We start from the raw sequence: 13,195 nt of genomic DNA, 5'->3' as shown, positions 1-13,195 counted from the left end.
ATCGACCTCCATGCAGGCCCTGCACAGAGGACTGTCGGCGACACCTATAACGAAAAGGTGTTTGTTTAGTGGGCTATGCCCTGTTATGAGTCCCACCACCTTCCTAAGTTTACCTCTGTCCAGGCGGAGTAGTTTGTTAGTTTGCCGTTTGTCTATGTTGGGGAAAGCCTCTTTGGCTTGCCTGCAGTCTGTTGTGTTTGCCCATATTTGGGCAATACACACGATATACTGTATATAATAACGATACAATTCAGTTTTTAGGGTTCCGTACCATAAGGGTGCCAAAGGGACCCTACTAAGCTTCCGCTCTTCATCTATGTGTCCATCCATCTGTCTGTCAGCGGGCAGTGTCTCATGAACCGTAATAGGTAGAGAGTTGAAATTTTCTATTGCCGCTATAACAACAAATAATAAACATCAAAGATGGCGAAGTTGAAAATGACAGCCATGCCAATTAAAAAAATGGTTAGTATGGAACCCTTCGTGAGCGAATCCGACTCGCACTTGACCGGGTTTTTTGTAGTGATATGAAAGATTTATTTCTGTATCGGCTTTGTCATAAATCTAAACATGCTCTGCCACTTGATATCCAAGCCCGCAGCGACGCCTGACTTAGCTTTGAGCTATAAAAACAATAAAGATACGAAGTACGAGGGTTGTCTGTGATACTTAGAACTTTTTACTTTAAACACACTTACTTATTTAATAGTAGGTATAGTGCATTCAAGATAAACAGGCGTGTTTCCACTCGAGACTGGCATTAGCAATAACAATAGGATTACATTCGACATGCCACGTAAACAATAGGGGTAATAAACCAAACATAGAGCCCATTCATTTTTAAAGGAGCCGGATCAACCTAATATTATGTTTTGTTGCAAACCAACCAGTGTTGATACTTTTGAATTCACCCGCCACGACTTAATTTGAGTGCACTATACCAAAGTTAGTTCATTCTGAAACGCCTTCCTACGGAACCCTAGAAATAGAAACGGGTGTAGCACAAGGTAATACAATTTCCACCAAATCATTCCTGTTATACATTTAAAGTACTAAAGAAGATAATAATAATAATATGATTATTATAAAAATATACTACTTATGTCCAGTTTCATTATTTGATAATAACTGTAATCTGACTGCAAATTACAATTATGTGGGTATGTTAGCTTATTGATAGATTACAGACAGATTGAATATTGAAAATCGATGTTTTTGAAGGTACTTACCACCAGAATAATATTATTACAGATTAACATAAATATATCTAAGTAGGCATAATAGTTAAGTATTTGGAATAACTAATACGCTAAACTGAAAGAACATAATATACTTAGGACGAGAAATCAAAAGTGTTGTATTTTGATACAAAACAACTAAAACTTTAAAATAAAATTTGCACAAAAACGTAAATGTAGCGGGCGATAAGGAGAAAAACTATGCAAGAATCGTTTAAAATACGGCAACTGAAACTGAAATAACTAGCGGAGTGAATTATTTATTTTGAATAGCTAACTATATTGAAATGTTAAGTCAGTCCACGGGGAAATCAGCATAGCCGACCAGCCGACTCGCGTACAATAATTACGACTGGTCCAAAACGCTCACTAATAGAGAATTAGTGGTACTCAAAATAATATTGTTAAGGGACAAAAGCCAAAGAAAGTGATAATGTGGCCTGAGATAGGACGCGCTTACCTAGAAGATGCCTATTCACTCTTGTTTTAAAGATACCCGGGTTTTAATTGGTAGGAAACACAGATCGTGGAAGAGTATTCCAAACCTTAGCCATGCGTATGAGGAATGATGACGCAAAACGTTTCGTGCGTGTAGATGGGACGTCGACGACATAAGGATGGAAACTCGCCCGACGTCTTGCGGTTCTGTGGTAAAATGGTTAAGGAGGGACAAGATCTAAAAGTTCCTGAGCACACTCTCCGAAATATATCCAATAAAACACCGAATTAATAAAAAGATAAAAAAGCAAGTTTTTGTCGATAAAATATAACATCAATGTTTGCTTTTATTTACGTGTTTTGCGAACAGCTAGATTGGTGTGGCCCAGTTTCGTCGGCGTTGTATCAAACGATTACGTTGGTTGGGCATTTGGGTTTGTGGCGATACCGAATTAGGGCAATACTTTCCCTTCGTGCTTTGGAGATTATGTTAGGTCAGTGCTGATACACCACATACCACTCACATTTCTGTTTTTTAACTTTGGTGAAAATAATACAATAAAACTTAAATTTAGCGTTATCTAATTACTTTACAAATCATGCCCACGTGAAATAGTGCCAAGAATACTGGCTGCATTTCTGCGCTGGACAGCTAGGCTGATTCGTTGCGCAAAAAATGAGCCAGCCCTTCTGTCTCCAATTGAAGCTATATTAATTTTATCAGAATTTCATTTTTCTGTATTAATTTTGTAACCATTTTTAGCCCTTGATGAATAAACATGCCTCACGTAAATTTCGCAATTTACTAGTACTTTGCTCAGCAAAAATCTGTATAATATATGAAAGGAAAAGCTGACTGACTGACTGATCAATCAACGCACATCTCAAACTACTGCACTGATTGGGCTGAAATTTGACATGCAGCTATTGACATAGACATTCGCTAAGAAAGCATTTTTGAAAATTCAATCCCTAAAGTGGTATAACAGGGGTTTGAAATTTGCGGACGAAGTCGCGGGCAGAAATAATATAATTTATAACCTGTAACACTCGGGGATAATGTAGCAATCTATTAGTGAAGGAATCGAGTCAGTATTATGTCACTCTCCAGGTCTTCAACTATACCCATGTAAAAATTCACGTCCATCCGTTGCTCCGTTGTGACGTGATTGAAGGACAAACCAACAAACAAACACACTTTCACATTTATAATAAGGGTACTGATAGACTTTGTGTGTACGAGAACGTACGATATTGCAATCGTGTAAAACTATATAATATTATATGCTAGTTCTAGAAGTTGACCGTTAATTTGAACGTCTTTTTTTGTCACCGTCCACGTGAATTATTTTAGGTATTAAAAGCTTTTCAAAAATAATGAGTGTCTCCCCGAAAACCGCGTCACTGTATTCACGGCAAATTATTTAGCCGAGTTAATGAAAAACCGCTGTATGTACAATAAAGCGCACGTGTCGAGTGGCAGCCCTGTCCAGCGGCCATTACATAAATAATTCCGCCATGTTTATTGCCGCCATTTTGAAGACAAATGGATAGTTATTACGGCGCACTCCGTTTTACATTCGCTCTTCGTTGAAAATTAAAATATTGTGTATTTACTTATAGTTTTTCTTTTTTCGCGTAGTTTAACTGCGTGCGAGTCGATTTAGGAGCTGTTACGGCGGCCGGAGCGGCTTTATGCGACTCAGAATGCCTGTTTCACCCCCTTTCTAGCCGCGGGGGTTTATGAGCTCGCACTTTGCTCGTTATTTCATATTTCACTCGGTAATGAATGGGGGTGCTTGCGCTAAATCTCTTCACATCACTAAACATTGTACCGTGAACACTTAATATTTTTCATTTCGTACAAATAAATCGTGTTTTAAAATTTTTTACTTCTGCATGCCTCTACTTTTTACGGTTATAGCGGAACAAATAGACCGTCTTTATTTTTATTAGTTTGGTTTAATATATTGATAGTTTTGATAATATACCTAACCACATTATATTCCATGTGCTTTAAAAGTAAAAAAAAAAAACTTCTTACTTACGGACTACTTATTTAACATAACACAACAATAAACATAAATTAGGTATATCGAGAAGCTGTGGCTAAGAAGTAATTTAGTATAAGTCCCGCAAACTAATGCGCGTCGCTGCCATTTTAGTGACGTCAGCACTCAGCACTAGACTGAAGTTTCGAGCTGATGGTATATTTTTATTTCGGCTCACGTCAAAATGACGTCATTTCGATGTTGATGAGACATGGTTCAAGCGCAATAGCAATTTGCGGGACTTATAACAACTCTCATTATTTACGCCTTATGAAACTGAGTCGAAATTTTCTAAGAGGTAGGAACAAATTCTCTCATTTTTCATGTATAAAGTAAAATGTCTTAAGAGATCTAACACATCTCAAATTCAAGAGGTACGGAAGCGACGCTTCGCACTAAGCCGCGCGTCATCCCATTTCAAAAGGCAGCTTTTGACTCGCAATAAGACTGAAGGATAAGATCCCCTCTCTTTAAGATCACTCTAGTTTATGAGAATGCTATTTAAGTATATATTGAAAAGACTTCAACATGTGCTGTTAATACCTATAAGAACGCTTCAGATTCTTTAGCAACGAGGGAATTCCTCAAGGAATGCACTCCCACTTGAAAATTTTGTCGTCGCTGTCTCAAACTTTCACGGTTAGGTATTAAACGTTGTGTTAAGAAGTATTATAAGATGTCCCATAATTTTCTAGTGATTAATAATATAAACAATAGTTTATTCATCTAATTTCGATTATATATTAATACTAGAAGATACCTACTTGCGGCAGCGTGGATTTAAATTCTCTAAAAACCCCGTGGGAATTTTTGGAATAAACATTACGGAACAAACATCTATTTCTCTAACAAAATATTATGTCAAAATCGATTTAATAGATGGACCGTAAATAGCTGACCGTAAAATGGACAGAGCTAGCTAGAGTAAAAGATGGAACCTAAAATGAAAATTCCTACTGTCTTTTTTATATTCAATAATTTTTTGAATAAATAAATTGTCGGATGGACAAGAATAGGTTCAAACTATGTTATGTATCTGCCGAACTTAGTTAATGACATTTCTATGGTTTCAATTTCAGAACCCCGACATAGTGCTGGTCCACTACCTGAACGTGCCATACCCGGACGACAACAAGCTGGCGACAGTAGCACCCAGCCTCGCGCTGTGGGCTGACAAGAAGGAGTGGACGAAGGATGAACTCGTTAGCCAGTTGAAGCCTATGTGTAAGTAGTCTTTGTTCATGATGAAACCAGTAGTATGGGCTTAGAATGATCTTCACTTGAGTTAACGAGTAATAAAGAAAAATGATTTGGTGATAAAACCAGGACCGCCAACTTAGAGTGCTCCTGTATAAAAAAACCAGCCTCTGTATTCTTGTAGTTTTATTACCAGTGATAATTAAGACCTATAATTAGTTTCAAAAGGGTTTGTGATTAATATATCAATATTTCAAATGTCCTTCAATTAACCAGAGCAAAGTTACTAGTAAAAGTTGGTATTTAAATCAGGATTAAAAATTAAAATTTAATTCAAGACGCTAAAATCAGTACAGGAAATCGATAAAAATGGTTGATTGAAAGCAAACAAAGAAGTCGAAAAAATTTCGCCACTTTACTTTGGTCAAGTAGCCTTGCAAATTTAATCATCAAAATATAGCCCATAAATGTTAAGTACAGAAAATTAAAACTTGACAAGCAAACTTCGCCCTTCCCGTTGAATATTTATGAGGAGGGAGGGTTTATGACTCTCTATCAATAACGATCTTAATTGATGTTGATCATTAAGGCTATGAATTTAATAAGCCCAGTGGAATTTGTTTCAGAATTAATAGACTACAAAAAATATGATGATTCTATCTAATTTGTGATGTTTTCTGTTTCCAGTCTTCAGCGAAGATGAGCCGGATCTTAATAGTGACTTGGAAATTTCGGTATGTATTCTTGAATAAATAGAATACTTTGTTAAAGATTTATCTGAGGAACAGATTATAAAAACGATTGAATTTAGGGGAAAATGTTTCAGACGACGGAGACGGTGGAAGCAATTGTCGGCCAACTCATGGAGAAGCAACGAGCTGCCAGAGCAGCAGCGTTAGCGAGGCAATTGGAGTGTGGATGCCCTGACTCTACCTGTCAGGATTCCAGGACATGTGCTCATCCGTTACGACGCATCCAAACTGCCAAACCACCTGCTTCCGATCACCACGTATCGTCTACCACAGGTCCATCTCCGAGACCCATGGCGCAACCACCACGACAGTACACTAGAGACCATCGGCAAACCACACAGTCATCACCTTTACTCTTATCTTTAGGGCAAATACAAGGAGGTGGAGGTTTACTTATTCTGAACGGTACTAGCAACAGTTCCCAGCAACATTCTTCCTTAGTATCACCATTATCGGTAACGTCGTTCGTCTGCGAAGAGCCAAGAGACAGGTACCGGCAACAGTATAAACCGACGTTTGTTCTAAAAAGAGAGATACCAGATAGTCAACAGAACACGCATTTGAATAACACAGAACCAACGTATGAAGTAGAAAGGGTGGAAGCGAAAGTTGAAGTTGATACTTTTGATAGGAAAATAAAACTGGAGCCAAGGAGTCGGAACCACATAGTTGCGAGTGCGCCCACAACACCATCCCGGTATCCAGATTTAGTGGACCGCTTAGAGAGTAAACTTCATACGGAACATTGTGATGATACTTTAGTTTTATTAGGAACCGATGGCCATTTAGAAACTTCTAGTGGATTTTTTGATGAAACGCTGGAACTATCCCATGAGGATATTCAAAAAACTTTGTCGGCGAATATGCCGACGTGTGAACTAGATCGAAGTGCTGTGCGGTCAACTGAGACGGCCAACGTGATGGTTTCAGGAATAGATACAATGGACTTTATAGAAAGTTGTGAAGCAGTAGCATCGCCTACTCATGTAGTTGATGATAATGTGTTTGTTAATTTGGACGCTTTTGATATGCTTGGTGATTTTCCTGAACTGGAAGTGTTGGATCCTAGTACTTTAACAACGAATCCTATAGTGAGTATTCATGACGTTACATACGTAACATAAGCCAAGCTGGTCACCTTGTTACGGGTTCGCTTCAATAATGCTACACAAAACTGTTTAAACTAATTATTTATTATACAAAACATGCACTTAGGCTAAGTCTTATCCTAGATTTTAGGCGCCAGGAGAGTTTTTACTAATTTTGTACCGGAACTCTGCCAAAACCAGACCTCGGCTAGCTGTATTCAGGGTTTGTAAAGGTCAGGGTCCAAGAAGGGCATTCCCGTGAGGCTAAGACAATCGAGAAATCAACATTTAAAAACCACTATAAAGGCTAAAGTGATGCCTAACCTGATATTAATAACTGTGCAACTCACCCCTTCTGGAATTTGATGCAGATACATTATTTGCTAATCGCAAATTAATAAAGATTTCTATAAATCGTAAAATATTCAAAACTAACACAATTATTGCGTCACACACGCATTATTTCCGTAGGTACACAGAACGTCTTGTTGCGTTGTACAGCTGATCGGTAATGTCGTAAATCGTAATGGCCGACCGTGACCTTCAAACTTCACTATTTTATAGAACAAATTACAAAATATTAATTAGAGTCTAATATGATTTCGTCGGGATCGAACTCGGGTATCGCGATATACATTTTATACTTAACAAATATCATAAATCGTATGAAATCTTCCTTATCCATTATAACCTGAGTCATAGCTTTTACAGATCCGTAGCAAAATAAGGAGCCTTTATAATTTCGTCCAGTCCGGTTATCAGTCTATGTGTCACAGTATTATTGAAAATAATCCAAGTATAGCAGCCGTAAGGTTAAATTTATTATAGTTGTTATAGGCAGACACTAATAATTTTTATCGCTACACAGAAGCTTATTTAAATTTCGAGACCACCTTTAGCAATTATCATGGCTATGAAGTCCTATATTTTTATAATTGCAAGATAGGCTTACCCTTAGCGGCGGTGTTGTGACTCTCACATGACCAGTTCTTGATAATTAGCATAATATTGAGGGCTATTTTGAAATACTAATCCTTCACATTACAGCTCTTATGTGGTAACTCCCCACCTGCTGAAGAGGGAAACGACAAGATGCAAACAGATAGTCCAGGCGAAGGGACCCTGAGTATTACGGACTATTCACCGGAATGGGCGTATCCTGAAGGGGGCGTGAAGGTGTTAGTGGCTGGCCCTTGGACGGATACGTCGGATCAGTACACGATTCTCTTTGATAATTTTCCGGTACCCTCAATATTAGTACAGAATGGTCTTCTTAGGTGTTACTGTCCAGGTTAGTATTTTTAACTAATTATACAGAACTTTCAATAGAATTGCATGATGAAAACACGCAAAATGTTGAAGTTATCCAACAAAGTAAATACTTAAGCCAAAAAATTAGTTGTCAAATCTTGCAAGTAATATTTTGTTAAGATACTGCAAAAATTTCAGGTACTTACGAAAGTTTTCACTTTATTTCAAGTAGGTATTTAAGTTGAAAAATCACAAAGTTTCCAAAATTATCGACAGATTAATCAGACCATTTAGAAAAGATGCTCCTGTAGTTTGACTTAAAAATCGAACCTCTAATTTTTCTCATTCCAGCCCATGAAGCAGGTCTCGCAGCATTACAAGTGGCTAGAGGAGGTCGCGTAGTATCTGACACGGTTGTGTTTGAATACAAAGCCGGTCCGGTCTTAGCACCGTCATCGCCCGCGTCTGCACCGCTGCCGTCGCTGGATTTTAGGAGATTCTCGCTTTTGCAGCGGCTGCAGCGGCTGCATGGTCGACTGCAATTGAAGATTGAGCCGCTGGATGATAATAATCAGGTAAAACTAAACCTTGGATAAAAGGTGAATTTCGGAATATTGCAACGTGATTGAAAGTGAACATGAAATAAGTTAAGAATGCAATAATGTAGTACAAATGAAGATGGTGATTTTAAAGAATATTTTAACAACAAAGTTATGGAAGATGGAAAATTTTGTCATGTTCCAAGCACGAGATGCTCAATTCGGTAATTATTATGGTCTTCGATGTAAAATAAGAGTAGTAGATGATACAAAAACTTTGTTAGGTCAAATAAAATAGGAGAATATTATATTTTTTAGGCTTAGTAAGTTTAGTTTTTTACGCTTATGACCTGACATTAGTTTAATTTTTATTAACCAATATTATAAAAAAAATTACTGAGATTTTTGTTAGGTCTAAAACTCAAGCTATGTCGTTGATCTCACCATTTTATATTTAAAAATATTGCTTTCTCAAATAACTAAATTATTTTTTCAGATTGAGGACATGCAACTGTACTCAAATCCAAAATTCGAAGATCGCCTGGTGACGTTTTGCCATTCCCTAAGCTCACGATCCTTTGGCAACTCTGAAGGTTTCACTACAGAGCCTGGTGAAGACAGCTCGACAATTCTACATTTGGCTGCAGCTTTGGGGTATACGAAGCTGACTACCGTTCTATTACGATGGAGGCAGGATGACAACAGTTTAGCGTTGGAGAAGGAGGTCAATTTGGGTGCAAGGGACAGCGATAATTGTACTCCTTTGGTAAGTCATTTTGAGTTCTTCTTTCTTCCTTTCTTCTGGACAGGTTTCTGCGTTAAACATTTCCATATGTTGTACCTTCATGCAATATCCTTCCCCAGTATAGCCGTCACTTTAGTATTCATTATAATTTATAACACTTTAACACAATTTATAATTCAAGTTCCATTAAGTTATGCTGCAAACCGTTAAAATCTGACACGCCCTTCCGGCGTCCTTGTTTTCTGATTCTGTTTCTGTTCAAGTTGCTTCAAGAGAAGAGTAAATAGACATCTTCGAAGCAAGGAAACTCCTACCCAGAACACATTTTTTTCATCAAACATGTTTGTCAAGTACCTACTAACCAATTTGGTAATAAAAAAACATTAAATTTTTGTTATTCCAGATGGTAGCAAGCGTAGAGGGTCACGTGGAGACAGCAGTGGTGCTAGCTCGCTGGAGTGCCGGCACGCGGCGCGAGGCAGGTGCGCGTGCGGCTGCCGCGGCCGCTCGCCGCGCGGGGCATTCCCGCCTCGCCGCCATCCTCGACCGCATCCATCCGCCCACTGGGGACGCTGTGTTTCGGAGACCTCACAGGTAATCATCATGATTAACCCGTCTCCGGCCCACTACTGAGTACTATCAAAATGAGAGCTTAGTCCGTTACCCAAGTGTGGACTGGCAGACTTTGAGAACATGGAGAACCCATAGGCATGCAGGTTTACTCACAATATTAGTGCATGGAGACTCACGTGGATTGCTTCAGATACTGTTTTCTAAGAAAAATTGATGAAAGTGATCGGTATTTTTTCAGTCAAGTGACACTACCTATAATGGAAAATAAGATATTGGTAGAGGAAACTGAAATATAAGAATATTTTTGTTACCATTTCAGTTTATCCCAAAAGAGCCGGTCGGGCAGCTTGGAGAGCAATTTGGTTAAACGGCCCTCAATAGACAGCGGTATCAATATGGCTGATGCGTTTCGATCCAGCTCTGCCATTGACAAATCTGAAACTTCTTCTGCAAGGTAAGGAATATTACAATTTTCCCGTAGATTTTTCACTAAGATGAAAATAGAAAGTGAAAGAAAAAAAGAAAGAAAGAAAATAAAAGACGTTTATTTACATAACTGTGCCACACATCACATCTTAAAACTAAGAGCTAGTTCCGGCGCTTCTCCCACCTGAGAACAAGCAAAAGTAGCGCCGGAACAAACTGTCATGTGTGATTCAACCCGTATTATTACGTATGTGATACAACTCAGTATTATGCTGTATGCCTTGATGCACAAGAACATACAACGCTGATTTTCAGCTGGTACCCTGAACCGGGTAACGCCACGGAATTATAAACTCACAATAACTACTAACAATAATTCTACAATACTCATCAAGTGGAGCTCTCTATGCACTGTAAATTATAATACGCTTAGAATAACAACCTGATAGAAGGTTAGTACGCGCCCGAAAAGTATCACCATACTTTTACGCTCACGTTTTACGTGGTAGGTACTTGACTTTACACGGCTGTAAATACGCTATTCCAAACAAGATTTTTAATGCACGTTATAATCTTTGCATTACTTAATGGGCATTGTGGCTATTTCTTTTATTGACAAATCTCTAAACTAAATACACAAATTATGTCCTGTATCTTATATTAGAAAATACTTAAATCTTGATTTGAAAAAATGATCTTTATCCTGTTCAGAATTATGTTTAATTATTTATTTGCAATAATTTTTCATCATACTGCGTTGTAATTGTAAATGCCATTTATTTCAAACAAATATTATTTGCATTATATCTATATTCTTTGTTGTACCATTATTAATTTGTATTAATTGCAGGTGGGAAAGAAGCATGTCTCTACCCCTTGATTCTGATACGTCAGAAGACAGTCTCGGAGACTCCAAAATTGGGAGACGTATGGACCTTGCTCTCTGTAAGTTTAAATCAATACCTTATTTACCTTTCTAGAGAGTTCAGTTTTCATTTGCAAACAATTATTTATTTTCATCGGCACGGCGCCTAAATTTTGGAAGATCGAAATATTTTGATTCCAATTTTTATTTACTGATTGCGTTCATAATATATTTTAATCTTGAGATTTGTTGACATTGTCAGCGGTTTTTAGATTGTGAAGAACTTCCTTGTAACGAAAAATATGCACAAATATATTTGAATTTCTTTATGTTCAAAACAGCCTAGCTATATCGCTTAAGTCAATTTTGTTTCAAAACTTTAAGTTTCCTCAATATGAAAATATATATAAATTTTAAGTTTTAACATTTGCTGGAGTAAAATTACTATTAATATTCAAAATGCTTGCGATTATGAATAATATTCCCTGAACCAGGCGGTCTAATTAAAGACTACGATAATTATAAAGTAAAATCAGATCTTGATTAAAGAAAGTTAAAATAAATTTTGATGATAATGCTTCAATAGATAGAAATTTTTATAATGATGTTGCTAGAGCAGATTCCAATATTCAAAAAGTTCTATTACGTAAATTAGATGCAATATCTTATGTAAAGTTAAAAGCTGTAGAAGTTATATGCAATTTTTTTAATTTCATAAAAGAAGTAGTACTGAAAATAACAGCAGATAGTTTGAAATTGTATGATTTATGAAATTGCTACATAGTCATTTTAAGGAAATCGATAAAATTAAATGATACGATAGACTTCGTAACCATCGAAATCGTTTTGCTTAAAGCAGATTTGAATTTTTTCAAAGTTCTATTATGTGAATTAGGTGCAATATTGCTTTTAAAATTAAAAGCTGTAGATTAAGAGCTGTAAGGTGCAATTATATTTATTTCGTAAAAGCTGTAGAAATACTGACAATAAATAGAAGATGTTGCTACAGCGGATCGTAATTTGTTATATATGGGGGGTGTAATGAGAGTGAATAGACAAAACCGCTGGCGAGGTTATCGATCCCAATCGGGCACAGCGCGCGACTGACTGTTGTCCGTCCAGGCGAGACGGCTGCGAGGCGCGCGGCCAGCCCTCTGATAGACGTCGAGGCCATCTCAGAACCGCCGTCGCCCGCGCCCGACCCGCCCGCTGCAGGTCAGTTCGCTGCACACGCGAAACGGTATAGACGGCTAGCGACTTGTTCAAATAGACTGTCCATTTCTGACTATTGAAGAACTTATCGAAGACATTGAACCGGGTACTCATATGCGAGTCGAAACTGTAACCGTTGCAGGTACGGGTCAAAGTTCTAGTGTTTACGTGTCGATCATGGTAACCACAAAGGCAAGTCAACTATTACCAGTAGAAGCGCTCTTTGATTTGTGAAAAAATTGACAATCAGCTCGTTGCAAATACATTTCGTGATATACACAAAGATTTTTGGCAACCATATCGTGCAACGGCTACAATTACAGCTCGCTATTGATTATTGGGTTAACTTTGGTTGATATACGATAAAACAAATTAATATTTAACTAAACCGTGACATTAAAATTTTGGGTGATGCTGATGAAGTAAATTGGCATATTCAAATTGAAATTCTTATGAAGGTTCAATAATGTTATTATTCAAAATTCAACTAATATTGCAAATTATAAAATATAAAAGTTTTTACCAACAGACTAAGTTTTTATAAAACCCTATGATGATTCCAGGCATACAATACAAATCTTGAAAAAAATATATTTTTGATTGGGAGCTTTGCCACAAATCAATATTATGTCCCTATCTACCTAGTAATTCAATTTTGTTTAACATGGCGAAAATTGGCACGAACTAAAAAAGAAGGAATAGCTCAAAACCGATTGGAAATAACTTCAAATGTGTCAGATAAAATTTTATTCCTTCATCTGTATTGGCTGCTATTAATACAAAAACATCTATAACGGAAGTTGTTCTGTTGTTCTATACC

At 37.3% G+C, this 13,195-nt stretch overlaps 1 protein-coding gene across 3 annotated transcripts in view; it reads left to right on the top strand.

The window, feature by feature from the left end:
• Positions 1-13,195, top strand: part of Camta (Calmodulin-binding transcription activator) — a 202,377-nt gene that overhangs the window by 173,187 nt on the left and 15,995 nt on the right. For 2 of the 3 annotated variants that reach the window (XM_069503604.1, XM_069503603.1), the window contains 10 exons: positions 4,807-4,951; positions 5,612-5,658; positions 5,736-6,767; positions 7,812-8,055; positions 8,367-8,590; positions 9,051-9,320; positions 9,703-9,893; positions 10,192-10,326; positions 11,149-11,243; positions 12,286-12,378. In XM_069503604.1, the coding sequence (XP_069359705.1) occupies positions 4,807-4,951; positions 5,612-5,658; positions 5,736-6,767; positions 7,812-8,055; positions 8,367-8,590; positions 9,051-9,320; positions 9,703-9,893; positions 10,192-10,326; positions 11,149-11,243; positions 12,286-12,378 (2,476 nt within the window). The remainder of the gene's footprint in view (positions 1-4,806; positions 4,952-5,611; positions 5,659-5,735; positions 6,768-7,811; positions 8,056-8,366; positions 8,591-9,050; positions 9,321-9,702; positions 9,894-10,191; positions 10,327-11,148; positions 11,244-12,285; positions 12,379-13,195) is intronic. The other variant, XM_069503606.1, reaches the window with a different exon arrangement.

The sequence above is a fragment of the Maniola hyperantus genome, chromosome 15 (assembly GCF_902806685.2).
Source record: "Maniola hyperantus chromosome 15, iAphHyp1.2, whole genome shotgun sequence".
Lineage (NCBI taxonomy): Eukaryota > Metazoa > Arthropoda > Insecta > Lepidoptera > Nymphalidae > Maniola > Maniola hyperantus.
This window is presented reverse-complemented; position numbering and strand designations above follow the sequence as displayed.